The sequence below is a fragment of the Myxocyprinus asiaticus genome, chromosome 16 (genome assembly GCF_019703515.2).
Source record: "Myxocyprinus asiaticus isolate MX2 ecotype Aquarium Trade chromosome 16, UBuf_Myxa_2, whole genome shotgun sequence".
NCBI lineage: Eukaryota > Metazoa > Chordata > Actinopteri > Cypriniformes > Catostomidae > Myxocyprinus > Myxocyprinus asiaticus.
This window is the reverse complement of record NC_059359.1, coordinates 26,673,085-26,699,567: the sequence shown is the minus strand read 5'-3', so window position 1 is coordinate 26,699,567 and position 26,483 is coordinate 26,673,085. Positions and strand designations below refer to the sequence as shown.

The following is a 26,483-nucleotide window of genomic DNA, read 5'->3' as shown; positions in this document are numbered from 1 at the left end:
TGTATGTGTTCCATGGAAGAAAAAAGTCATACAGGTTTGGAACGACAAGAGGGTGAGTAAATACAATCTCTAAACATCTAAAATGTTATCTCAAAAACTTCAAAAGAACAACCAAACATTTTCATATTTTCTTCCTGCCATCTATCCGTTTTCAGTGTACTTATCTATTCTTCCTCCTGCTCTTCAGGACTAACTGATGTTCTTGCATTGTAAGTCAGAATACGGTATGCATTATATTCCTGAAATGTTGAGGCATCCTCAGCTCTGTATGACTCATTGCTGAGAAAGCGCATAGCTGTACACTATGGTGTGAATAGGACATGAATACCTACATAACAGTCAACTAGTGAGTCACCAGTGACCAAGCTTTTGCCTTCCTGCACATTAATTCCACCTCCCTGATCACTCTTTCCTTTATATGTCTCAATTAATCCATTCTTTCTTCTCCTTTATTAATGTTTCCACATCTTTCCCTCCTCCTTCTAGTGACTTTAAGGATGTAAAGCAGAGGTCGTCTATAGGGAGACCCCAAGGGAACACACAGAAATAGACATTTTGACTAAAGGGTGTAAGTAAATGTGTAATGGAAGAAAGAGAGAAAGAAAGAGCCATAGTGCATGAGAAAGAGTGCATGAGAGAGAGTTAGGAGATGAGGAGAGCTTGGGAGACTGAGACCCCATCATCTCCCCAGAAGCAATGGTTATTTCTTGACACACTGTAACTGCAGAACCACTGGTTGAAAGGCTAGAATTGAGTGGCACGCAGACAAGGGCAGTTGGGATATGAGGACAGTACTAAGTCATACTGTGATGTTAGCGATGCTGACTGGTGGAGAGACAATACCCTTCTCCTCTAAACTTGCACCCAATGACCCGCTCCCCAGGGGCGAAACAAATGAAGTGTGGGTCTTCATAGAAAGCAAATGCTTATACAGTACTTTCTTCTCTTGGACTGCTGCTGTCAAACAGCTGTATGTTGGTGAGAAAAATGCCAGTGGATATTTGAAAATCAATAGTTCCTGGACAGAAGAATGTTTTTTCAATACATATATAGCCTAGAATATGATGTAGCCACAATGGGATTAAAGTCCTCTCTGAATTGAATAACGCATTGCAAGTGTGTTCAGGTGGGCCAAATGACCTTGTAAAGGAAATGGTAAATGCCCTATGAAAAAAAAGAACACACATTCTGTGATAACCGGATGTAGGCAAATCTGAGGTATGCCTCCCACCCCCGCCCATCTCTTTTGCTCTTTCTGTCATCACGTCGCTTAAGCTCCTCTTGTGCACCGCGACTAGTCCTTCATCTACCTGGCTCCTCATAAAACCGTGCCCACTTCAACAACCGAGAGCCGCTGACGTAACCATGCCAGGTACCGAATAACGTCGAGAAGAGAGAAAATTCCCGCGCGTCTACCTCACGAGCCTACGCGCGCGCAAACAGGAGAGCATTTCACGCGCGTCAGATGCTTCCCTGTCCTCGTTGAGATGATGGCTCTGTGGACGCTGTTCTGCATCCTCGCCATTGTGAAAAGTAAGTTATCTTGTCTATGGAAGAGAAACGCGTTTGTGTGTTTTGTGTGTGTTTTCCCGCGCCTAGCTGACTGAGCAACTTGTCGAACGTAATGTTTATGTTTTATGTTTATTTTATTAAAATAAATAAATAAATAAAGGGACAGTGCACATTAATTAACATGATCACTAAGTCCATCATGTAAATGTGCAAGATTTAGTCATACAGGCTCATTTTCATCCGCAGTCCCTGGCAGGTTGATGGCATAGAAAACATACAAAGCACATCAGCTCATAAGCATAGACGAAAGCGCATAAGCACATACAAATAATAAAACAATAACATAACTATGTGGCATATAAAACATTAAAGAAACATACAAAGACACATACATACAAGCACAGACAAAAACACATAAGCAAACTCAAAAGCACATAAACACAATTATTAAAGCAATAGCTCAGCCACTACTCCAGGTTATGACAACATGTTTGATTATCTAATAACCACTGTTTTATATATTTAGAATACGCATACACATACGCAAGACGGACGTCTTTCACCGTTGCGCCGCGTCTCACGCAGGAGCGCTACGTTTTTCAGTACTAAAAAACCGTCTCGAGATACCTGCGTTTTGTTCTAGTCGCTGCGTCTAGCTTTTTTTGCAGCACGAGGACACGTTCGGTGTGAACGGCCTCTGCGCGCTCTGCTACGGTGGACCACGAATCTATACAATGGCCCTGTTGATGGGATTATTGCCATAATATTTCATTCGTGAAAACGGCACGTCACTTGAGTGTTGAAGGATGCATTGTTCATATATTAAGTTATTTTGCCCACAGCGCGAGTTGTATATAGCAATTTAGCTAACACATTAATATGGAATAACGACGTTGGCATGTTGGGCTGTTTCTTATTGTGCGAAGAAGTGCTGAGCAGCGTTTATGGCACCATAAATGTGAATGGCTACGCATAATTTTTGCAACGAGCCGCATCTTTTTATGTGCTGTAACCACCAGCACTGCAGAGATGTGATTTTTACAGACTCTCTGGGGTATTTACTTAGATTTTATGTATTACTTAAACATTGCCTAACAGGAATAGATTAGAGTACAACAGGGCTAAAAGCACGCAAAGTGTATACAGGTCACAAAGTGTATACAGATTGAAAAAAAAAAAAATATTGGTGGAGCAACATAATTTGTGTGAAAAGAAATAATAATAACGACAGATTGTTTTGATTCAAATTCATTAAAAAATATGTGGCAAGGGAGCATTTTAACCCACATTTGGGGTAAAAGACCCACAGGGGTGTTTTAGTGATATCGTGTAAATATAGGGACAATAGTCAAAGGGCAAAACTTTCATTTGGCAAATACTTTTGAGACAGCAGTATGCTTTTTTGAGTAACAAATTAAGATCATGTTTTTTTTTTTTTTTTTTTTAAATAACCACTTCAGAAAAGGGTTAATTAATTTAATCACATCTGGCATGTGAAAACATCTCAAGTATTCTATAAACAAATGGATCTCTATTGTGATTGGGTCAGTCAAAGTGAGCCCACTTTGAACATTCTTCATATCAAATCTATTCCCACCACTAAAGAAAAACAATGTGTTTTATGAGGGGGCTTTTCACTTATTGGACTGTTTTTATTATTATTTTTTATTTAATCACCTTGAATAAAACTGAAAATTACAAATAAGTATTTTGTCTCAAAATAAATGTGATAATTTCAGGGATTCTCATTAGCTTAATAAATTTGCAACATTTAAAAAATTATTAAATATTACATAAAATTACCTCCAATTCATATTTACACACAATACTCTCATGGATCAGGAGTATTATCAGTGTATAGTGACAAACAGTTTTTAAGAAAAGTACTGTGGTAGTTTTTGTTGCTGTTTAGTGTTTTGGGAGAAAATAAAATCAAAAGTGCCTTTAGCCCCGCTGTATCCTACATAGTTGCAAAGTTAAATTGATATGTTTGTAGACCAGGGGCATTTAAGGCTTTAAAATTAATTATTATTACCCACAAATTGAGGAGACAGGTATAGGAATGTAGGTCTACATTTTTTATGTTTAATGTGACCCGGTCAGAGCTATAATTATGGCATTGGACAAGACATTAAAATAATTATTAACATACACTCACACACACACACACACACACACACACACACACACACACACACACACACACAGATAAAATGTGGACTGGTGAAAATCAGCTTATAGGTCCTCCTTTCTTAGTGTCAGACCCCAGAAGGCTAATTCAGTTCATTAACTCTGATTACAAGCAATGGAGTTCAAGAACGAGTGACCGTCGGATGTGTGGTGAAGAGGTTTGTTAGGGTCAGGAAAGAGGAGGGTCAAGGCTCAACCATCCCACATCTATTATGCCCACAACACTCTTTCCCTTTCACTGAATGAGCATGTTAAGATTATCTTAAAGAGCACCTATTATGGTTTTTCAAATATTACCTTTCATGAAGTGTGTTATGTAGCTGTTTGTGACTGTAAAAAAGTCTGCAAAGTTTCAAAAATCAAAGTGCAGGACAAATGGAGTTATTGACTCCCAAAAGAAAGAACCGATTCTGAACGCCTGAAAAGAGTCGTTAGTAATTCCAGACTTACTTCCTGTACTAACCTATGTAATTTGGTAACAAAAAACCCGCCTCTGGTCTTCACTGGCTGCTCGCGAACAGCTTTGACCCACCCTCAAACAATACACTAAGCAGTAGACCAATCACAACAGACTGGGACATCTGACCAATCAGAGCAGAGTAGGCTCTCTGAAAGGAGGAGTTTAGAATGAATCCTTTAGAACGGATCATTGAATGAGTCGTTTTTGACACTGGGGAAAATTAAAGTGTTTTTTGACCTTGGATGCATGTAAATCTATTGTATGAGACATTTAAAACAAAATTAGGCACATTTAAAAACCATAATAGGTGCTCTTTAATGCCCAATGTAAAGATATAGTACATTAACATAGTGCACTATATTCACTAGGCACTTAATGCAGTAACCCTGCATTCAGATTAGATATTCATTAACTGAGTGGACTGAAAAGGTTGTTATCGTGATGGACGGACATGCTTACAGGTTGTGAATGATTATGGTTATATAATACACACATAAGGAGCATAGCAGAGATCTGTGGACTGAACTCTCATTAAGTGCCATTAAGTCAAAAGCACTGACCTGTGTTATGTGTTTAGCTTTTTCAGCATACAGCACACTGTAATTCTGTTATTATATTGTATTATGTCCCTGTAGCACAACTTGATGAGCGTGGTGCTATTAGCAACACTAAGGCTCCCTGGGTTTGAATCCCGGGGAGCACACAATCACTGTGAAAAGTGGTAACCTGCAGTTGTTACCTTAAATAGCTCTAACCCTTAAAATTAATTTTGTCCATGTATCCTATTGTATTCAGGGTGATGCAGTGATATTAAATAATTTTGACTTGAATCAAAACAGTTAATTTAGATGTTACCATTAAGCACATTCTTATTCGATTAAAATGTGTGGTTTTCTTTTTTCGTTCTTTTTTTTTTTTTCAGTGGAATAAAATATATACTCTGAAAAAATTGGTAACCTGCAAATGTTGCCTCAAGGATCTTTCTCTACTTAATGTGACCCATAAATATTACAATATATTAAAAATATAAAAAAAAAAAATAGATATAATTTGTCAGGTTTAGTCAAATTAAATATTGTTTTTGACTTGAATAAAACCAGTTTATTTAGATGTTACCAGATAAATTTTTTAGGTAACCTGACAAAACATTTTTACAGTATAGGTACTGTTTACAAGTGTAGGGGAAAAGGCTCCCTTGCCAATTAATTTGAATCTAAACAACGTTCTGTTATTATTTATTTTCACACACATTACGCCTCATAGCACCCCCAGCAAAGTTACCTTGCTGACGATGGAAGCGATCGAGATCGGGACCCAACACCTCTCCTCAGGTCCATAACCCTCCCAGTCAACCAGATACTGGTACCTTCTGCCCCTCCGCCTAGTGTCGATCAGTCTCCTGACCGAATACGCCGGTGAGCCCTCAACCAGACGGGACAGAGGTGAGGAGGTAATCAGCGGACCTCCACTGGACTAATGACCTTGCCGATGAGAAACGGTCCAATAAACTTGGGACCCAGCTTACGTGAGGGGAGACGGAGTGGAATGTCCTTGGAGGACAACCAAACCTTCTGCCTGCACACATAAGTTGGTGGCTTAGACCAGTGCTGGTCCACTGACCTCTTAACACGAGTGCTAGTCCATAAGAGGACTTCTCTGGCGGCTTTCCAGGTGCATCGGCACCTCTGTGAAAACGTGTGAACGGACGGGACCTGAGCATCAGGCTCTTGGGCTGGAAACAGAGGGGGCTGGTAGCTGAGGCTACACTGGAAAGGTGACAACCCTGTTGATGACGGCAATGAGTTATGGGCATACTTGACCCAAACTAAACTTTCACTCCAAGAAGAAGGGTTATGGGAGGCCATACTTGGCTCTTGGTGCTTGGTTAGCTCGCTCCACTTGCCCATTTATCTCAAACTCACTGTAGCCCCCCAGCTGTCGACAGAACTCTGCCCAAAAACGTGACACAAACTGAGGGCCTCTGTCAGAAACCACGATGACCAGGAGGCCATGGATTCGGAAGATGTGATTAATGACCACTACCGCTGTTTCCCTCGCTGAGGGTAATTTGGGGAGGGGAATGAAACGAGCCGCCTTCGAGAACCGGTCCACTACAGTCAAAATGACTGTGTTGCCATGGCAGGGGGAGACCTGTTACAAAGTCCTTGGCTATGTGTGACCAGGGTCTCGAAGGGACTGACAGCGTTTGGAAGAGCCTGGCTGGGGGGTTACAGGCAGTCTTATTAGTCGCACAAACTGGACAAGCAGCAACAAACTGGCGAACGTCCTGCACAAGCGATGACATCCAGAAACACTGTCTAATGAGCGTCTGGGTACAAGTAGCTCTGGGTGGCGGGCGACGTTATACAAGCGACCCCACTGAAGGATGTGCGTTCAAACTGATCGTGAAACAAACAGCTTACCCGCGGTGTTACGTAGCGCAGTGCGGACTTTAGCCTCCACCTCCCAGGATATCATGTCCACCACTTGAGGGGCGGGGAAGATGGTATCCACTGGGGTGGTGGAGGTCTCGATTTCGAAACATCGAGATAAGGAATCGGGCTTGATGTTTTGGATGGTGAAATTAAAACGTGTGAAATGCAACGCCCAGCGAGCCTGCCTAGAGTTAAGACGTTTAGCGCTATGGATGTACTCCAGGTTTTTGTGATCAGTCCAAACCACGAAAGGTATCCCCGAACCCTCTGACCAATGACACCACTCACCCAAGGCCAACCGGACAGCCAGTAATTCCCAGTTACCGACGTCGTAATTCTGTTCTACGTTAAGCGGTGTGGAAAGGACGCACACAGATGCATCTTTCCATCTGAGTGCTGTGAGAGGAACGCTCCAACACCAACCTAGGACGCATCCACCTCCACCACGAACTGACTAGCAGTTTCGGGGGTAATTAAAATAGGTGCGGTGGAAAACCGCTCTTTAAGTTTAGAAAATGCGGCTTCAGCCCGCGGAGACCAACAAAAGTCAATGCTCGTGGAGGTGAGATCCATCAGGGGCACGGCGAGTTAACTCTAATTTCTTATAAACCTCCAATAAAAGTTGCCGATTGATGATGATCCGAGTCAGGCGTTGATCGATTCGGATGGCCAGGTCCACCAAATTGTCGAATTGAGGGGGAAGATCCAAAGGATAAATCTTGTCCTGGATAGTATCAGAAAGTCCCCGCAAGAACAGGTCCCACATAGCATGATCGTTCCAGTCGCTGGAAGCGGCTGGGGTACGAAACTTTATCACATAGTCAGCTACTGATCGATTACCCTGGGACAGTCCTTATAAAATCCTCCCAGCCTCCCGACCTTGAGCTGCACTCTGTGAAGTTCCAAGGAGAAAGCTTCATAGGTGGAGCAGGGATGATGTTGGTTATCCCACACTGCCGTTCCCCATTCTCCAGCCCTTCTGGAGAGGAGTGTGATTACACACGCAATCTTCATCGTGTCTGAGGAAAACATGGAGGGCTGCAAGGAGAAAAACAGTGAGCATTGCGAGAAGCTCTAACAGATCCCTCACCAAAGAAGCTGGAGGGAGGATGCACGCCACTGGGCGCCATGGGGCATGGGAAGATGCCGAAGGAGAAGGGGGTGTGTCCTGCATGGGACTGAGAGAGGATGGCGGAGCTGCTGGACCACCACGGTGAGTTCCGCAAGCCATCATTTTCAGAGTGGGTTATAGGCAGAGATTTGATCTTGGTGTCGTCCAAGCAGAGCTCCTTGTTGTGAAAGGGTGGAGCGAAGAGTAGTCTCCTCCGCTGGGTCCATGGTGGCCAGTTTATTCTGTTAGAGATTAAGAGGAGACAAAGGGACCAAAACGCAGAGGGAAACAGTCAATGAGTTTATTAACAACAACGTTTGTAAACATGGACAGGTGCACCCGGCACCGGCTGCAGTGATGAGCAGAGTCAAAAGCTATAGCCACTCAGCGGGCTAAGGAATGAGTGTGTTAGTATGATGAGTGCATGCGTTGTGGAAGTTGGGAGCAATCCAAAGAGAGTCTGTTGAAGCTGGTCTGGTGTGAAGCAAAGCCCAGGCGAGTTTCTCCACTGACATGCGGCAGAGACCGAGGAATCCTCCTCCAAGGGAACTGGGCGACAATACAGGCGAAGGTGTCAACAGAAAGGTAACCACACCTCTAGAGACAGACAGACACACAAGCAATCTCCAAATAAACAAGAGAGCATGTTTAACACTTGACAACAAACAATAAACTGGCAAAGAAAGAGGGAAAACACAAGGAATAAGTAGGGAGTGCAGTCATTGAGAAGCAGGTGGAACGGGCGAGTAAATCATTGCCATGATCAGCACCTCCCCGGGAACGATCAGCGTTCCCAAGGAAAGGCTGATCACGCGTGCCGGCTCCACCTGTGAGACACGAGGGAGAGAGAAAAACAAACAACAGTATGAGCCGGCACAAATGCCTGAACCGTGACATATTCAATAAAAAGAAATGTATTTTTCAATCTTGATACACTTTATGACCAGAAAAAAGTTCATTTTCCTTAAGGTGTGCCATTAGCCCTGTTGTACCCTACTTCAAATGGACTATCACTTTGAATAAAAGCACCTGACAAATATGACATAATATGCTATTGATTAAAAAATTACATCTCTTCTGGTATTCTAGTTGGTAACTAACTCTTTTTAGATAAAAGCCCACCATTCTTTGCTTCACCTTCTACACTAAAAAAAATGTTAACCTAAATTAAAATCATCTGGTTTTATTCAAGTAGAAAATATTATTTAACATCACTGAATCAACAATAATGCACTAGATTACACCAACAAAGCCCATTTTAAGGGTTAGATCAGGTACAAATAGCTCCCTAAAGGAATATTCTGGATTCATTACAAGTTAAGCTCTATCGACAGCATTTATGGCATGTAAAAATAAAAATAATTTTGACTCGTCCCTCCTTTTCTTCAAAAAAAGCAAAAATCGAGGTTACAGTGATGCACTTAGAATAGAAGTGATTGTGGCCATTTTTTGAGTGTTTAAAGGCAGAAATGTGAAGCTTATAATTTTATAAAAGTACTTACATTAATTATTCTGTTAAAACTCATGTATTATTGGAGCGATAAAGTTGTTTAAATCATAATTTTTACAGTCATTTTAGGGTTTGTTTAAATTACATCATCATGGCAATGAAGTTGTAAAATTGGCAATAACTTTACATAGAAAATGTTAGTAAGCAATTTTATTACACTCAAATCATGTTAACACGCATATTATGTCTTGTGGATACTTTTGAAACAGTAAGTATTTGAATGTTTACGGATTGGCCCCATTCACTTCCATTGTAAGTGCTTCACTATAACCCAGATTTTTGCTTTTTTAAAGAAAAGGAGGGGAAAGTCAAAATGTATTTTTGTGGTAATCAATATTATGCCACAAATACTGTCGATTGAGCTTAACTTGTATTGAACCAAATTTATAGGGAAAAATGTCTAATATGTGGTTCATATGCTAACATAAATTATCTTATTTGATTCATGTCAAAAATATTTTTTAATGGTTATGCCAAAAAAAAAAAAAAAAAAGGGTTAGGTACATTTTAAGGGTTAGGTTAGGTACATAGAAAAAATATTAACCTAAAAAATTTGCTTCTTGTGGTAACATTTAAACATGGTTTTACTCAAGTCAAAAATATATTTTCACCATTTACATCAATCTGAATACATTATGTTACATCAACAGAACTAATTTTAAAGAACAGGTTAGGTAGAAGTACATCCTTAAAGTAACAATTGCCGATGACCACTTTTTACAGTGTACTTTTATTTTCTGTTTCATTATTAAGATGAAAGAGCAGTAAAGATGAGGGGCACATACGTAATAAGACAAGAAGGCACTGTATTTGTTTAGGCACGCACACAGCCCAAATATATGGTCAATCAATATTCAGTTCCTCTCACCCCGTCCATTCTACTGACGCATTAACAGTAATTAGTGTCTGCAACTCTGTCCTGGCATTGCTGAGCTAAGAGTCCTGCTGTTCGCCTTCTGTTTATTAAGGACGAGCAGATTTGGCAGTGACTTGGACTAGGGCTGCAACTAGTGGTGTAGTAGTGACTGAAGAGGTGGGCATACTGTGTTTTTATAGGTTTTTTGTGAGTGGGGGGGCACATGGGGGGGCCAGGCTTCTATGTGTGTGTGTGTGTGTGTGTGTGTGTGTGTGTGGGGTGGGGGGGAGGGGGCGGGCACCCACCACCCACCCACTCTAGAACCTCCCCTGGTCACAGAGGTCAAAGTGTGTGGTTTAAAGTGTTTTAGATTATTTGCATAAGCGCTTGTAATACAGTGAGCACGGGGATGTGTATTTTCAGCGTAAGAGTAAATCTGCACTGTGTTTACATATGACTGTACTGTATTAAACTGTATATAATGCTAAATATAATGTATAATAATGCTAAGTGTCCTGATATTTCATCATCCTGTTAATGCCAAATGTAATGTCTGATTCCACCAGTAAATTTATACAATGGCAAACATTATTTTACTGGATAAACATACACATATATTTTTTAAAAGAATAGTTTAGAAAAATTTAATCATTTATTTTAAGACCTGCAATATTAATTAACAAATATTTTTGTGAGAGTATAGAATCGTGAATTCAGTACTGTAATTCGAACCAAATCCTTATGTCATTATCATTTCTGTTTTAAAAAAAAAATAATATTTTAATAAAATACAAAATAATTATTTTTTTTTTTTATCCAATTAATCGAAGAAATAATCAAAGATGAATCCATTATCAAAATAATCGTTAGTTGCAGCCCAAATTTGGACGAAATACAGCCTCTGTCTCGAAGAAGCAGTAAAACTGTGACAAAGAGACAAATTCTGTTGTGGAGTGAATTATGGCCCACCTTTATCCACCGGCTTATCAATGGTGGAGACACGGTGGGTCAAGCCCTCTCATCCTCCTGCATTAGAGCTCTGCTGTTCACTCACACCCTGTTATCAGAATGCTACAGCATACCGCTACATAATCCAAAGATGAGATGGATAAAAGATGTTTTCAAACACAGCACACTGCCTTGTTGAGAAAGGGAAAAATCAGAGAGACAGAGATGCTGGAAATGAATGGATGCATTCGTATGGTGGAACAGCTGGCAGACTGTGCCTCAGAAGAGTTGAGCAAGAATCACAGTGGAGTATGTTTGTTTGTGTTGCTTCAAAACAGAGACAGATCTCAAACCTGCAGGCGTGTATACTAATGAAATTACATGTTCGCAAACTTGTCCATGCGTGCATCACTGTCTTTTCCATTTGCACACACATAAAGAGATGCGCATTTTGAGAGGTCAGTAAAGAACACTTAGCTAGTGTAGGTGCGGATGTGAGGTTCACCTCCTGGTCTATTTTTAGCATTGTTTATTCACACCTCAGTGCACACACAAATGCCTCCTCAAAGAGTATATGTGACTCTCCCTTACTTTCGGTTAAACACACATCTACTTATCTCAATCCCCACCACTCCTCTGAGTGATAGAGCGGTGTCCCTTAAACATTTCTGTCTAATGGACATCTTTGATATATCTATGTTGAACACCCTTTTCTATATTTCTGTTTGGTGTTTTGTGTAGATTGTGGTTTATATGTGCAGATCAGCATCCAGCTGAGTTGTGTTCCTCTGATCTACATGCTTGGTCAACACTTAGCCGATCTAGTTAAGGAGCAGATCTGTGGATATCTCTTATCCACAGACCATTTCAGCAGCCATCAAATTGAACAGTGACTTTGTTTACAAAGACACCGTAAAGCGGGTTATTGTGAGAAAGCAGTGTTCTGGTTTACATGCACGGTATAATCGGCGTACTCCTTAGTCCCGTATACATGAGGCTCAGTCAGTAAGCAGCTTTCTCCACAGCAACATAATTTCCCCACAACGCTTGTGTAAACAACAAACATAGTATCCAAGGAAGACTCCACTATTTTATTCTCTATTGCTTCGATTTATTTCCAGATATTCCAGAGTTGTTGCTGTGTTTGTTTCCTTACCTTTCTATCGCAACCTACAGCAGAATTTTCTTTAATAGTGGAGTTTCCCTTTACGTAAAACTCCTGGATTCCCTCAGTGTAGAGTACATTTGTACATTTACGCAAACATGAGGGACCATTGATATTTTACAGTGGTGTTTATAAATGAGTATAGTTGATAGTGTATGTGCTTTTCCCACTGTACTCCCAGAAATGTTTTGTTGACTTTTTGTTGGTCTTCATTCAATGATGTTTGTTATTCGGTCTGTTCTTATTTCTCCGGGAGAAACCTGGGTGTGTCAGTGACCACATTTACATGCACTTAAGAAAACTGTTTATTCCAGGGTTTTCGCAGAAGGCAGCATTTTTAAACATCATGGAAACGAGAACATAGATTTCCTTATGCTGTTTAAGGGATTAAGGGAAGAGAAAGCGGTTTAACACATACAGGATTCTCCTGGTGAAAGCTGCTTATGTGGCCATGTAAACACATAAGCGGCGTTCTAACAGGTTTCTGAGAAGTGCGCATGTGTGTGGAACAGACCGAATAACAAATGTCATAGGATGGAGCCCAACAACAAGTCAACAAAACATTTCTGGGTGTATAGTGGGAAAAGCACATACACTATAAACTATACCATTCATAAACACCACTGTAAAATATTGACGGTCCCTCATGCTCTTATATGGGTTCCTAAAATGAGGGAATCCCTTAGTTTTACATAAGAGGGAAACCCAACTATTGAAGTGCAGTTCCGCTGCAGGTTGCGATAGAAGGTTAAGGAAACAAACAGCAACAACTCTGGAATATCTGGAAATAAATTGAAGCAACAGAGAATAAAATAGTGAAGTCTTCCTCGGATACCATGTTTGTTATTTACACAAGCGTTGTGGGGAAATTATGTTGCTGTGGAGAAAGCTGTTTATTGACCAAGCTGCATGTATACGGGAGTAAAGAGTACACCGCTTAAACAGTGCATGTAAACGGGAACCCTGCTTTCTCGCAATAAGCCACTTTCTGGTGTCCATGTAAACATAGTCAGTGTGGCTTTCCAATTCCACACAAATATCCAACCTGTTTGCCTCGCATGCTAATCTTTTACATCAACTGGCAGATCTATCATAAAAATCTTAGAGACTCTTGTTTTTTTGTTAATGTTGAGTTGCTACATTACTAATTTAGATGCATTTACAAATGTAATGCTGTTAAAAATGTCAGATTATATTGGCCAACATGTTCAAAGGCATCTGTTTTTGTCAGCACCTTTCTCTGTATGTGTGTGAATGTGCTTATATGCATATTTTTAGGAAGTGCTGGCAGTGTGTGGAATGGGGTGATTTGGAAAGAAAACCTTAATAGCCATATGTGCTAAGTGAGGTAAAAAGAGCATAGAGCCATGACTCAGCAAAGAACCTTATGATTATTTATCACTTTTCTTTATTCACTCTGTGTACATCTCATCTCTCTGCTTTTGTACTTATAATAGCTGAGCTAAAAGGCATGCTCAGATTATTTGTAGAGGAGGCTGTAAAATGTAATTTGTAATGTATTCCATTAGATTACTCAAGGTCAGGAATGTAATCTAAGTACTTTGGATTACTTCTTCAGCACTGGAAGATTTTTTCACTCGTTTTGACTATAAACAGTTAAATAAAGTAAGAAAATACACTTCACTGTAAAATACATTCTCTGAAAAAAAGCCTAAAAATCTTATGCAGTTTTGCTACTCAAGTAAATGTATCTTGTTTTAAAGATTTGTTTTTATATTTTTTCAGGAAATATTTCAAGAAAATATTTAAATTCTCATTAAGAATAAAATGAATAAAATAGAATCACGCCTGGTAAAAGATGCATGTAAAAGCAAGAAATAGCATTTAGCATAGCATAATGACAATTTACAAAAGGTTAACTATTTTTTCTGCTCCAAACTTCAAAACCCCACAGAGCGTACACAATGACATCTTTTTCTGATCGTATGTGAATTCTATTCATAGAATGAGGCAGAAAATATATTATTTGTAGCTTTATATATGATGTTAAATGCTACATTTGTTAGCATTTCTTGTTAACCTAACTGCATAAAAAACATTGACAAGTTTCATCTGTCAAAGCGTTTTGAACTGTTTTTTGTTAAGGTGTATAAACATGATGTAGCTGCTCTAAGCTTCCAAGAGAAAGTTCCTCAATGACGTCATAGTCACCTTTTCACTCACAACAGTGTGAAAGAAGCGCTCGTCATAAGAAAGTGTTTCACCGCTGTTCAAAAGCTCCTCGGATCGCATCATTTATATGGATACATGTTTTGCAACTGAACAGTCTAAATATTAAATTAAACAAATTACAATAAAAGGAAAAGTAATCTCTTCAGTAATCAAAATACTTTTGAATGTAATTTTATTCTGATTATCATCTATTTATATTGTAACTGTAGTGGAATACACTAGTTTCTGTGTAGGAAAAGATTGCCAAGGAAAGTGTTACTAGTCAAAATCTTTTTTGTTTTATCTGCCTCTCCAAAATAAGCTTTGAAAATAGCGGGTGACTTTACAGTATGGTGATTTTAATAACATCATAATGATTTATAAATTAAAAACACAACAAGCAGTTTACCCACAACTGAGATGTCATTAAGGAATGACAGCAAGCAAAAAAGACTGAGCAAAAGGCGTACAAAGTAGAGAGACAAAGAGGCATAGATGCAGAAAAAGCTAATTGTTAATAACTGTATAGCCATCTGTGCCTTTTTCCAACACAAAATATACTTATAGAGGATTTGAAATGAAATGTGGCATTAAGCAAACAAGTGAATGTGGGAGAAATGTTAAAGAATGTGCATTTTCAAATCTCAAGTTTTTATGCCTTTAGAAATACTAATTGAATAAAATGTAAATATATATATATATATATATATATATATATATATATATATATATATATATATATATATATATATATCAGTCTTAATTTAACTGAAAATATAGCTAAAATGCAAATTGGTGGCACCACTATGTGATATTCAATCAAAATGCTCACATGAATGAGCCTGGCCATTGTACATAGCACAACTGTACCAACACCAACAACATTACCAAAATAAATATATCATTTTGTGGTGGTCAACCACACCGTAAAATAATCACTTTGTTCATTTTCAAAAGAATGCCTAACAAAATCCTCTTTTAACTGGGAATATTTAATGGGCAGGTTTATTTACAGTATTTCCAATGAGCTGCCTTTTTGTAAAAATCCAGATGTGTCCAAGTCTTGCCAAGCCAATGCTCCTCTTAGATGGGTGCAAACAAGCCCAAACAAGCCATTCCAAATCAGCCAAACATAAAGCCTGCCAACACAAGATAGACTAATTGTAAACACTCAATTTTCAAACAAAATGTTTAATTGTTATTTCTAAGGAGCATAGTGATGGTACAGATTGCAGACAAACCCAAAATAACAGACAAGGTGTGTATAAAGGGAAGCATAAAAATAAAGTGGGTTCAGAGTGCTATCGATCATACTAAAGCACATTTATCAAGGGCACTGTGCATTTCAAGGGAGAATAAGAGTGGCATGTGCTGTAAACTGATCTTTACCTCCAAGACTGTTTGGCCTTCAGAATCCAGTGGCATTAACTTATTTAGCACACACATTTTTAAAGGGATAGTTCATCCAAAAATGAAAATTCTGTCATCATTTATTCACACTTGTTTCAAACCTGTATGACTTACTTTCTTCTGTGGAACACAAAACTAGATGTTAAAGCTGAAGTATGTAACTTTTTCTGTTAAAATACTTTCTTCTATCCCCCTTAATATGCAGAGACAACTATTAGCAAGCCATCCATAGGTAAATTTTCTTGAAAACTGTAAGCACTGTGTTTCTGTTGCGCTATGAAATTTGCTCTGTTTGTTTGGAGCGATCCGTTTAGACCCACCCCAACAACGTTACTCAACCAATGGCATGAGTTGGGGCAGGACTATCTCTTTGTTTGACCAACGGCAGATGGGGCATATTCAGAAAGCCAAGTAAAAAAGTTTATTTTTGCAATTCCTTTTGGTGGTGCTAGTGGCACAGAAAAAAAGGCATGAAAGTGAATGCTGATTGAGACAAACTTTCTGCCTAACATCTCCTTTTGTGTTTAACAAAGAAAGAAAGTCATTTAGGTTTTGAACAACATGAGGTTGAGTAAATGATGAAATATTTTTCATTTTTGAGTGAACTGTCCCTTTAAGCACAAATGCTGTAATTACATCATTACAGGTATCAAAATTCCATACATGACTGTCTTTTTGCAGTCTTTTTGCAACTGGATAAAACAAAAAATACACCAAAGATATAATTGTGTTTATGGCACTATTATATTTCAGAAAACAAATAAGAAAAAAGGGTAAATGTTTAATTCAGATCAGCAGTTTAACACTGCCTGGTAAAAATTAAAGTGACACCAAAATGAAAAAACATATTTTGAGAGGTAGAATTCCGGGACATATTGTCAGCTAGGATTATCTTAAAAAGAAGACAGTGTCAGCCAAATAAGCTTATGAGGCAGACTCCCCTCATGTCCTTGTTGAACAAATGCAGTATGTGTGATGCACTGCAATGTGCAGTAATACAGTAGCTCTCTATGACCTGCAATTTGTTTTGGAAGCTTTTACCATTATGAGTGTACTTTAGATGCTCAGATCAATACAGTCAACTTGAAGCATTTGTATATACAGTAATACACATTTTCCTATTCTTCATCAATTGACTTTCTTTTTCTATCTTTTGTTTTTTCTTTTCTCTTTTCTTTCTTTCCTTCTTTTTCTTTTTTTGTTTCTTTCTTTCTTCTCTCTCAAACGGCATGTACTGTAGACATGCAATGAATAAATATAGCACATCATGTAATACCCATCATGGAGAGAATTATTTTGTGCTGCGGAGTTTATCCCTAAATTATCAGCTATTCATAGCTAGACTCAGTGAATGTACAGTATGTGACTGTGTGCTTTTGCACACCTCGTGCATATGAGCTTTTTTGCATGAGATATAATTTCTTAGAATGTTATCTTTTGACGTCTTCCGTTGTTCGATTCTAATATATTTAATTTTTATATCATTTACTGAAATACCATCAGTCTAGATATGCATGAGTAAATGTGAATATGGTCTATGCTTGTGCATTTACATGTATTCATTTAACAGACCAAAAATCTGTTATGCTTTTATCCAAAGCAACTTACAAATGAGAATAATACAAGCAGAAGTGATTAATCCAAGAGAGTACACAGTATAAATTTCCAGAAGTACTAGAGCAGGGGTTGGCAACCTTTTTGACATGGAGTGGCATTTTTTATTTTCCTGGTCAATGGATGTGCCGATGCTTATTTGTTTACTGATCACTGTCACAGTCTGTCTCCCTCATGTCTTCAAGGACTCTTATTTTGATGTTTTCCATTGGACTACATCTCCCATAGTTCACTGCCCTAATCACTTCCATCTGTTCATCATCATCCACACCTGCCTTCCATTCCCTCATTTAGTTCTTTGTGTATAAATACCCTCTAGTTTTGTTCATTGATTTGTCAGGCCTTGGAGTGTTGTGTTCAGTTAATGGAGTGTATTGCTAAAGTGTTTCTTTGTTTTGTTATCTTGTGATGTTAGCTCCATTTGTTTTGTTATCTTGTGATGTTAGCTCCATTTGTTTGTTGTACTCCAGCGTTTATAATTAAAGGATTTAAAGATTCTACTCCTGCGTGTCCTCTTCCACTCCTAGACACCAATGTTACAATCACAAAATTGTGTGGAATCTTAAATATTTCTTATATTATGTAGTTTTTCAAATTAAACGCAGAGGGGTAATCACTAGCACGCAAGCAACAGCGAGAGAGGGGCAGGCTATTTTATTTTAAGTTTTTCGCACCTGCATTTCAATCTATATCATGATGTAATCCTTCATGATCACGCAGCGTGTTTTCATCAGCTGAATGGGAGGCTAAACACTAAAGTGTGACGAGACCCGTGCTGCACGTGCAAGCCATTCACGCATCACAAGCTGATCAACTATTTTAGTTTACTCGCGCAGTTAACCGAAAGTGAAGCGCTGCTGTCTCATGATACACGAATGGTTTGCACATCTGTTGGGTCTACTGCAGTTTCTTCACATTTTTACTTTTTGTTTAGCCTCCCATTCAGCTCATGAAAACATGCTGCTTGATGAGGATTACATCGAGATGTAGATTGGAATGCAGGTGTGGAATTTATATAAATAAAATAGTCTACTCCTCTCTCGCCGTTGCTGGCGTGCCAGTGATTACCCCTCTGTGTGCCAATGCTGGCCCACGTGCCATAAGTTGCCAACCCCTGTGCTAGAGTAATACGATGCCAAAGAATAAATGTAAGTGCCAGTTTATTTTCTTTATCTTTTAAGTGCAAAAAAGTTTGTTGTTTAGTCAAGTGCTCCCGGAAGAGGTGAGTTTTCAGTCTTTCTTAAATATTGCAATGGATTGCGTTGTTTGGGTGAAGACAAAAATATTATTTAGCATTATTTAACACTGAATCAACCTGAATACATTAGGTTAGACCAACAAACTACTTGTATGGGTTAGATCAGGTAGAAATAGTTCCTCATGATAACAATTACCACTTTTTGCAGTGTACTGTATGTTTGTGATTTGATAAGACTGGTATTAAAGAGTCCAGTACTGAAATACTGATACAAGTTGTATTAAGTTTGAAATTTGCAGGCAAAAAATGCAAGGAAGCATAATAAGCACTTATAGAGAGCTGAGGAAGACACCATCCCACTGCATGCAAATAGGAAAAGTGGACAAGAAAGAGAAAACATGCTAATTTATTAAAATACCCTCTGCCTGAAAACATCCCCACACAACATTGTCTTAAAGAGGAGAGAGAGAGAGAGAGAGAGAGAGAGGAAATTGATAGATAGACTGAATGAGAGAGAAGAGAATGGAGAGGAAAGATGAATGTTAAAGTTGTGGCTATGGAAAGACAGATAGTCATTACAGCACTTCTATCTGTTTCCTATACTGAGCTATAAGTGCGGTCTGAGAGGTCATCTCTGTTAGTTCTGATGTTTGTTTTCCAGAAGTACACACATATACAGTGGGGTCCAAAAGTCTTACCAGTTTTTCTATATTTATTTAATAAAAACATTATTAGAAAATGATATAATCAGAATGATCCATGTTATCTCAGCATGAGATGACAATGTTCCAAAGAGCGTCTTGTGTTCTTCAATGGAAGCAAGAAATCTGACCTGTTGTACAAAGGAGTTAATATGGTCAACGTCACACATTTGTTTATTTGATTAGTGACCTAGAAATAGTGCATAATCTTAAGTATTTTCCATTAATTTTATGTCATATGTATCTTTGTTTTACATTTTTTAAAAACCTTATTTCCAGGTTTCAGTTTGATTTTAAATCCCAGATTCGCAATGTGGGCTCTGACTTTTGGACCCCACTGTACGTAATACACCTAATATATCATATTTACTAATGTGACTTAATGAAGAAAGACAATGCATGTAACAACACACTCTCTCATGGCCTTTTTGTAAGACAGGAGCAATAAAAGAAAGCAAAGTGAGCAGAAAGGGATGCTGCATTTAGATAGAGACAGAGAGATTTATAGGGGTGTGCAGGTGAGGATGAGCAAAAAGGAGAGTAAGAAAGAGGGAGCTAGAGTTTATGGTGTGTGATTAGAGTCTTCATTGATCTGCTCTGTGAAGCCATCATTCCTGCCCACTGAACACAACAAGAGCAGCAAGGACAAGCCAATAAGAGAAAGGGATGGATGAGTAGTTAGTGAGGAAGACAGACGGAATGTATTATGCTGACACTGAGAAAGGAGAAATCAACAAGACAATCTCAGTATGTTAAATTCCCTGTCAGCGCAGAGGACAATCAGTGTGGGGTCTTGCAAATGGAAATTATGATAATATTTTAATATACATTATATATGTTTGCTATGAGCTATAAGTAAGAGCCATAACGTGACTGCATTGTATGTATGTAGCCAATGCTACAATATGTCACTTTTGTGTGTTCACAAATGTTATGTTCATTCTAATACAGACCTGGGCAACTTACGGCCCGGATCTGGCTGGATCTGACCCTCCACATAGTTTAATGTGGCCTGCGGCTCATTTATCCTAAAAAATTTGTTTATATTTTATTTTTTTATTGGATATTTCAGATATCTTGCATTGGGACCTAACACGCCTCCACAAGCATTTAACATGCTCAGGGTTGCCAGATAAGAGACGCAACACCCCCAATTTGACATTTATACTTGCGGAAATTGGAAATATTTCACCTGTTATACTTATTTTGAGCAATCTGGTAACCATACACGCAAGTGCGCTTTTTCTAGCTCTCGATTTCCCCTTTGAACAAACTTAGCGATCTCTAGTGCAATATAGAAAAGTGTTATACGGCCACTCTGTAACCTGCATCATTACCCTTTTAGTATGTAAAACGGGTTATGTTTTAAGAATAAAATAAGTAAACTCGCTTTGCGACAAACATTAAAAGTAAAATATATATTTTTAAAATTAAAACAGACCCCTGATGTAGAGAGTGTTAAATTTAATAATAAATTACCAGGGAAGTAGAGATGGTAAAATACATAATTTATAATAAGTTCAGCCTTTATTCAGTTTTTTAATGCCTGATAGAAATGTATCTACCTTTGTAGAGCAATACAGTACTTAGGCAATTGCAGAATAGTCCCATTAGTCACATATACACTTCAGAGAATTGAGTACACAAATATTTCTGGGCTTAAAAGATACAAAAACCAAATCAATGTGGAACATTATATCTCAAAAGGAATACAATGTGGCCCCCTATGCACTTAAAGCCCGATGTGGCCCCTTTACCAAAATAGTTGCCCACCACTCTTCTAATAGGTAGTAGTGAAGATAGTAATGCAAATACATGAGGTCTTGTGTCATTTTATAACTAATAGACTGAAGTAGAAATTAAAGCAGCTTTTACTTTATTTGATGAATAAAGCCATCCCACTGGATTAATTGGTAGGTGCTATTAGTTAATTGCAGTAAGCATGCAACAAGGGTTTTATAAGCATGAACTGATAAGTGTTCGCCTATCACTCTCAAATATAAAGTAGATTTGAGTTTTTTATGCTTTCCTGCCAAAGGCTGAAAGCTGCTGTTATGTTTACAAAACTGCAGGACCTAAACTACACTCATTTGTTGTTGATATTATGTGATTACAGTGGTAGGTGGTTGATTCTATGGTAATGGGTACAAAGCAGCTAAGAAAATATCCTTTGAGATTCAAGTTCAGTTAAGGTACTACTTTTGGCAGCATTTTTCCATTATTCTTCAATATATTTAAGAGCTTAATAGGGTTCTTTATATGAATAAATACACCTTGTTTTAAACAAGTAAAAACATTTAACCAAATAAAAGTATACTTTTGTATTAAAGATAAGTAACATCACAAACACCATACAAATGTATACACGTTCAAAGTAATTCTTGGGAAATTTGTAAAACCGTAATATGTCATAATATATTCCAAAGTCTTTCTAGCAAGTCAGTCCACTGGCGGCCATCTTTGGATCACTCAAGGGCAGCTATTTCCAGTCATGAAAGTGCAGCTCCTATCTACTTGAATGGGGAAATACCGAAATCTCCAAAACTGTTATTCAAGATTACAATCAAAGAACATATTTCAAATCAGCAGTAAATTCTGACAACACTGGTATCATAAACTGTGCTTCTTTACCTCAGATTACGTATAGCTAATGCGTATGCGTGTTCACGAGTTGATTGACAGGCAATGTCTGTATCCAAAAGATGATTGTCTCTTTTACCTGTAAGGCGGGACTTCCTTTCTACATCCATTTAACCATTCCATTTTATCCCATTCATTTTAATAGAAGTGGCCCATCTCTGCTAAATAGTCTCTGTATATTGTCATTTACCATACACACGAGTGTAACAGTGAGTGAAAGTCTTGGGTGCGTAATCAGTTTGTAATATAGACAATATAGACAAAATAACGAACTCGCAGTACAATATACGCAATACACAATGCCACTTGTTTACATATATTCACATTATACACTATTACACATAATGTACAGGCATCAAATTTACTTATTATTTATTATTATTTTATTATTAATTATTATCAGAAATTATTGTCATGAGACTGGGTTGTGCGACACCATGAACATTGTGCAAAAACATGACAGAAAAGGTGTGCACAGAGGAATGAGCTTCAGTCTTGTAGAGCGCACTTGGCATTAGTTTTTCATTTGACATTAAAAGCTTTATTATATAAATATGTGTAGATTAAAAAAATATATGTTTCCTAATTTAAAAAGAAGTACCTACGTACATCTCATTCAATGTTTTGATAGTAATTTGATGTTTTTTTGTGTTTGTTTATTTCTGTGGATTCCATGTGAAGCCCATCTTCCTCAATTTTGTTTTATAATAAAGCTGAATTTTCTGTAATATAAATGCAATCTGTTCTCCAGAGAGGCAGCAGTCTTCCATCACTATTCTGCTTTTTTTTTTAGTTTTTCTGTGTTTCGTAGCAGTGCCTTAGGTTTGAACTAAACTGCTAAGCAGATACCACATCAAAAATTTGAATCTTTTTTAAATGTGTGTGGGGTATGTATATTGATCTACACTCTTACAGGCAGTCATGGGGCTGATACAGAAGAGAGACTGGTGGAGCATCTTCTTAATCCAGCTCACTACAATAAACTGATCCGACCAGCCACCAATGGGTCTGAACTAGTGACAGTACAACTGATGGTCTCGCTGGCCCAGCTCATCAGTGTGGTAAGTGGACATTCACTTACTGTATACAATGCTCACAATGTTTGTAATGGTAACACTTTGTTTTAACATTAGTTCATGCATTAAGAATTATTAACTAAATGAACAATATTTTTTACAGTATTTATTAATCTTGGTTAAAGTTAATTTTTAAATATACTATTGTACATTGTAAGAGTAATTCATGTTATCTTATAATGCATTAACTTAGCTTAATGCATAGCTCTTACTATGTTTCTTATAGTACAGTATATACTGTAGCCCCCACACAAATTTACCTCATCATGACACTGTTTGCTCATGCAGCCTTTAGAGTAGCCTAAACAAATATGTCAGCAGTGGATGAGCCGAAGCATTTAATGACAACCTCTTGTCTATTCAAAATATCTTCCAATTCGGCTAGTCTTCAATGTTGTATTGTGCATCTTTGCTGAGTAATTCTACTTAACCTTAAAATGGTGCTGTGACATGATGAAGTTAGGCTCAGGGGCAATTTCTCAGCCTCTGCATTAGCATGTTTTTGTGCACTTGCCACTGTAGAGAAAGTGTTTGTCAGTACACTCTGGGAAGCAAGTATGGACAACAGGAAATAGCCATCTCTATTTCCACAGGTGCAGATAATTTCCCATGGTTACTGACCAATCATCATTCTTTGCTCACACCTCAGCTGTCAACCAATTACATGCTTGCTTTATGCCTGTAATGCACTGTAAATCAGGTTGAAAGCCTGAGAAAAGCAGCATAATTTCTGTGTTATTCATCTCTGGAAGGGCTGGCCCGCCCTGCTTTTTAACATCCTTGATCCATAAAATAAAGAAAAATAACCATTATGCTATAACAAGAGATTTCAAACAATTAAATAGAGAACAATGATACTATATTTTATTATATTATAATGATGTATTGGTAACATTTTACAAAAAGGTAGTATTAGTTAACATTAGTAAACTACATTAGTTAACATGTTAACACTAACAATGAACAATACTTTTTCAGCACTTGTTATAAATATTGGTAAATGTTACTTTTAACATATACTAATACATTTTTTGTATTAGTACATCATGATACATAATGTATTTATTAATGTTAAAAAAATAGAACCCTACTGAAAAGTGTTACAGATGTATTGATTTTATATATATATATATATTATATATATATATATATATATATATATATATATATATATATATATATTAGTATGTACTGTCGGCATCCTGTTATATTGTGAACATTACAATTTGTTGCGATATTAATCTTAAATCCTTTGAATTTCATTTAATATGCATTTGGGTTGAATATGTAGTTTCTCTCTCTGATTTTGTGCACAGCATGAGCGAGAACAGATCATGACCACTAACGTCTGGCTTACGCAGGTCAGTCTATACTTGCGTTACTTTACCTTACTCCACTCCTGTTTGTATACACAAACACTCTATTTTATATTAGTGTAGTTTTTATATTGAGCTAATTATATTTACCCTAACCCTACCCCAAAATCTTACTCTTAATTTTTATTTGTTTTTTATTTTTTATTTTAATTAAGACATTATTTAGTCCCTTTAAGTCATTTTAGAGCTTTGTGTTTGGGTATGAGAATGGTGGCTTGGCCTATCTGACACCAGGTGGTGTTGAGTTAAATCATGCATGATCGACAGGCCCGTTTTACTCCAGCATGTGTAAGCACCTGTGTGTGAATGAAAGGATATGCACAATATGGTATTCATACAGATTCTATATGGATTGCCACAAGCTGCTTATCATCAAAAGCTCAAAGTACAGATACAGTTCTCTCTCACGCACATATCTTTCTTTTTTTCTGTCCTTCTCCATCTCTCTCTCTCTCTCTCTGAATCATGTGCTCATGGTCACTATAACCATAAATGTCAGTTGGCTGGAGTTATTGCTGCTATCAGTGTGTAATGGCCACATTTTTGAACCAGCCAGCAGTACCCACAAGGAAAATGGCTAACAGTAATAAATATACAGTATTAAATAATGTCTTTATACAAATATAAGAATGCAGTAAGGTGTAGGTGTAGGGAACTGAAAATATGAGTTCAGTATAAAAACAAGTCAAAGGGTTAAAGCTAATCCCCACTATGAATCTAACACGTGTGCGAGTGTGTGTGTACAGTATGCGGTTTGTGTGTCAGAGTAAAGAAGTACAGTGTAATTACATTAGTGGTTACTGTCTAGTCAAAACCCAACTGGAAGTGTGTTAAATGACCATCATTAGAAATGCATTACTCTTTTTGTATGTATTACTGTAAGATGAACAGCATTAGTTAGGCTTTGACTTTTGACAGCTCTCATTTGCAGTTTAATCAGTCAGCATTTATGGGCTCAAGTAATTATTTCTGATTTTCTAATCTGGTTTATTAAGACATTTCAGTTAGTAATGAAATGTGACAGACCATTAAATCATACACTAAGAGCAGTTGTGTGTGTGACGGATGAACATGATCTTTACACCATGTGATGATTGGTTACACTGCCTTTATCATCTGTCTTTATTCTGATTGGTTGTCCTCAGGAGTGGCAGGACTACCGGCTAACATGGAACCCGGATGAGTTTGATGGCATGAAGAAGGTCCGCCTTCCCTCCAAACATATTTGGTTACCTGATGTTGTCCTTTACAACAAGTAAGTCTTAAAGAACATCCTACTTTTAATCTTCTCAGTCGATCAGATATTCTGTTCTACATTTCATATCTAATCCGTTTCTTTCCGTCTCTTGTCCACTCTCCCTGTCATCGGAGAGTAGATAACATCCCTGCTTATCTGTCTTTGTCTCATTAGCGCTGTTCCTGTGTCACATTACCTGACCTCACTCTAAATAGAGCATGTTCCACCTCTCTCACTGTCATGTCACTGGATGGAAGAAGTTCTAACTTCAATCTAATTAACACCACCCTCCCTCATGTGTTTGTCTTTATTTACCATTGATAAACCCCAGGCATAGACATACCCACATGCACACAAACAGGCCTTAATCAGGTTATGAAAATGTTCTAAGAATGTTATCATTCACTGAATCCATCAGAGCAGTTACTGAATTAATATCTGACTCACTTACTGAACTGCAAATCATCTGACACACAACCGTCATTTGTCTCTGACTCAAAATGAACCAATAACTGTTATCATGTTTAGTGCATTTAAACAACTTCAGTCAGTCTAAATACTGGCTGGTTGTTCATATCACAATTGTGTTGCTTTGCAATAAATTGTGTTAATAAAATAAAGAAACATTAAAACATATTGTGCATCCAAGGTTTTCATAATATATTGATTTTAAAAACTATTGGCCGATTAATTGGAAATAATGTGTTTGTGTCATAAGCCTGAACTATTAAAAGCCAGCATCACAACCATACATTTTCTATATATTAAAGGGTTAGTTCACCAAAAGATGGAAATTGTTTAATTATTTCTTCTTATATGACTTGTTTCTTTCATGGAATACAAAAGAAGTAATGCAGAATGTTAGAGACTGA

At 37.7% G+C, this 26,483-nt stretch overlaps 1 protein-coding gene across 2 annotated transcripts in view; it reads left to right on the top strand.

The window, feature by feature from the left end:
• The first annotated feature begins 1,270 nt into the window (after positions 1-1,270).
• The window catches only part of LOC127453841 (neuronal acetylcholine receptor subunit beta-2-like), a 38,686-nt gene continuing 13,473 nt past the window's right edge, over positions 1,271-26,483 (top strand). The window contains exons 1-4 of one of the 2 annotated variants that reach the window (XM_051720566.1): positions 1,271-1,533; positions 22,838-22,983; positions 24,315-24,359; positions 25,520-25,629. In XM_051720566.1, the coding sequence (XP_051576526.1) occupies positions 1,488-1,533; positions 22,838-22,983; positions 24,315-24,359; positions 25,520-25,629 (347 nt within the window). In that variant the 5' untranslated portion in view covers positions 1,271-1,487. The remainder of the gene's footprint in view (positions 1,534-22,837; positions 22,984-24,314; positions 24,360-25,519; positions 25,630-26,483) is intronic. The other variant, XM_051720567.1, reaches the window with a different exon arrangement.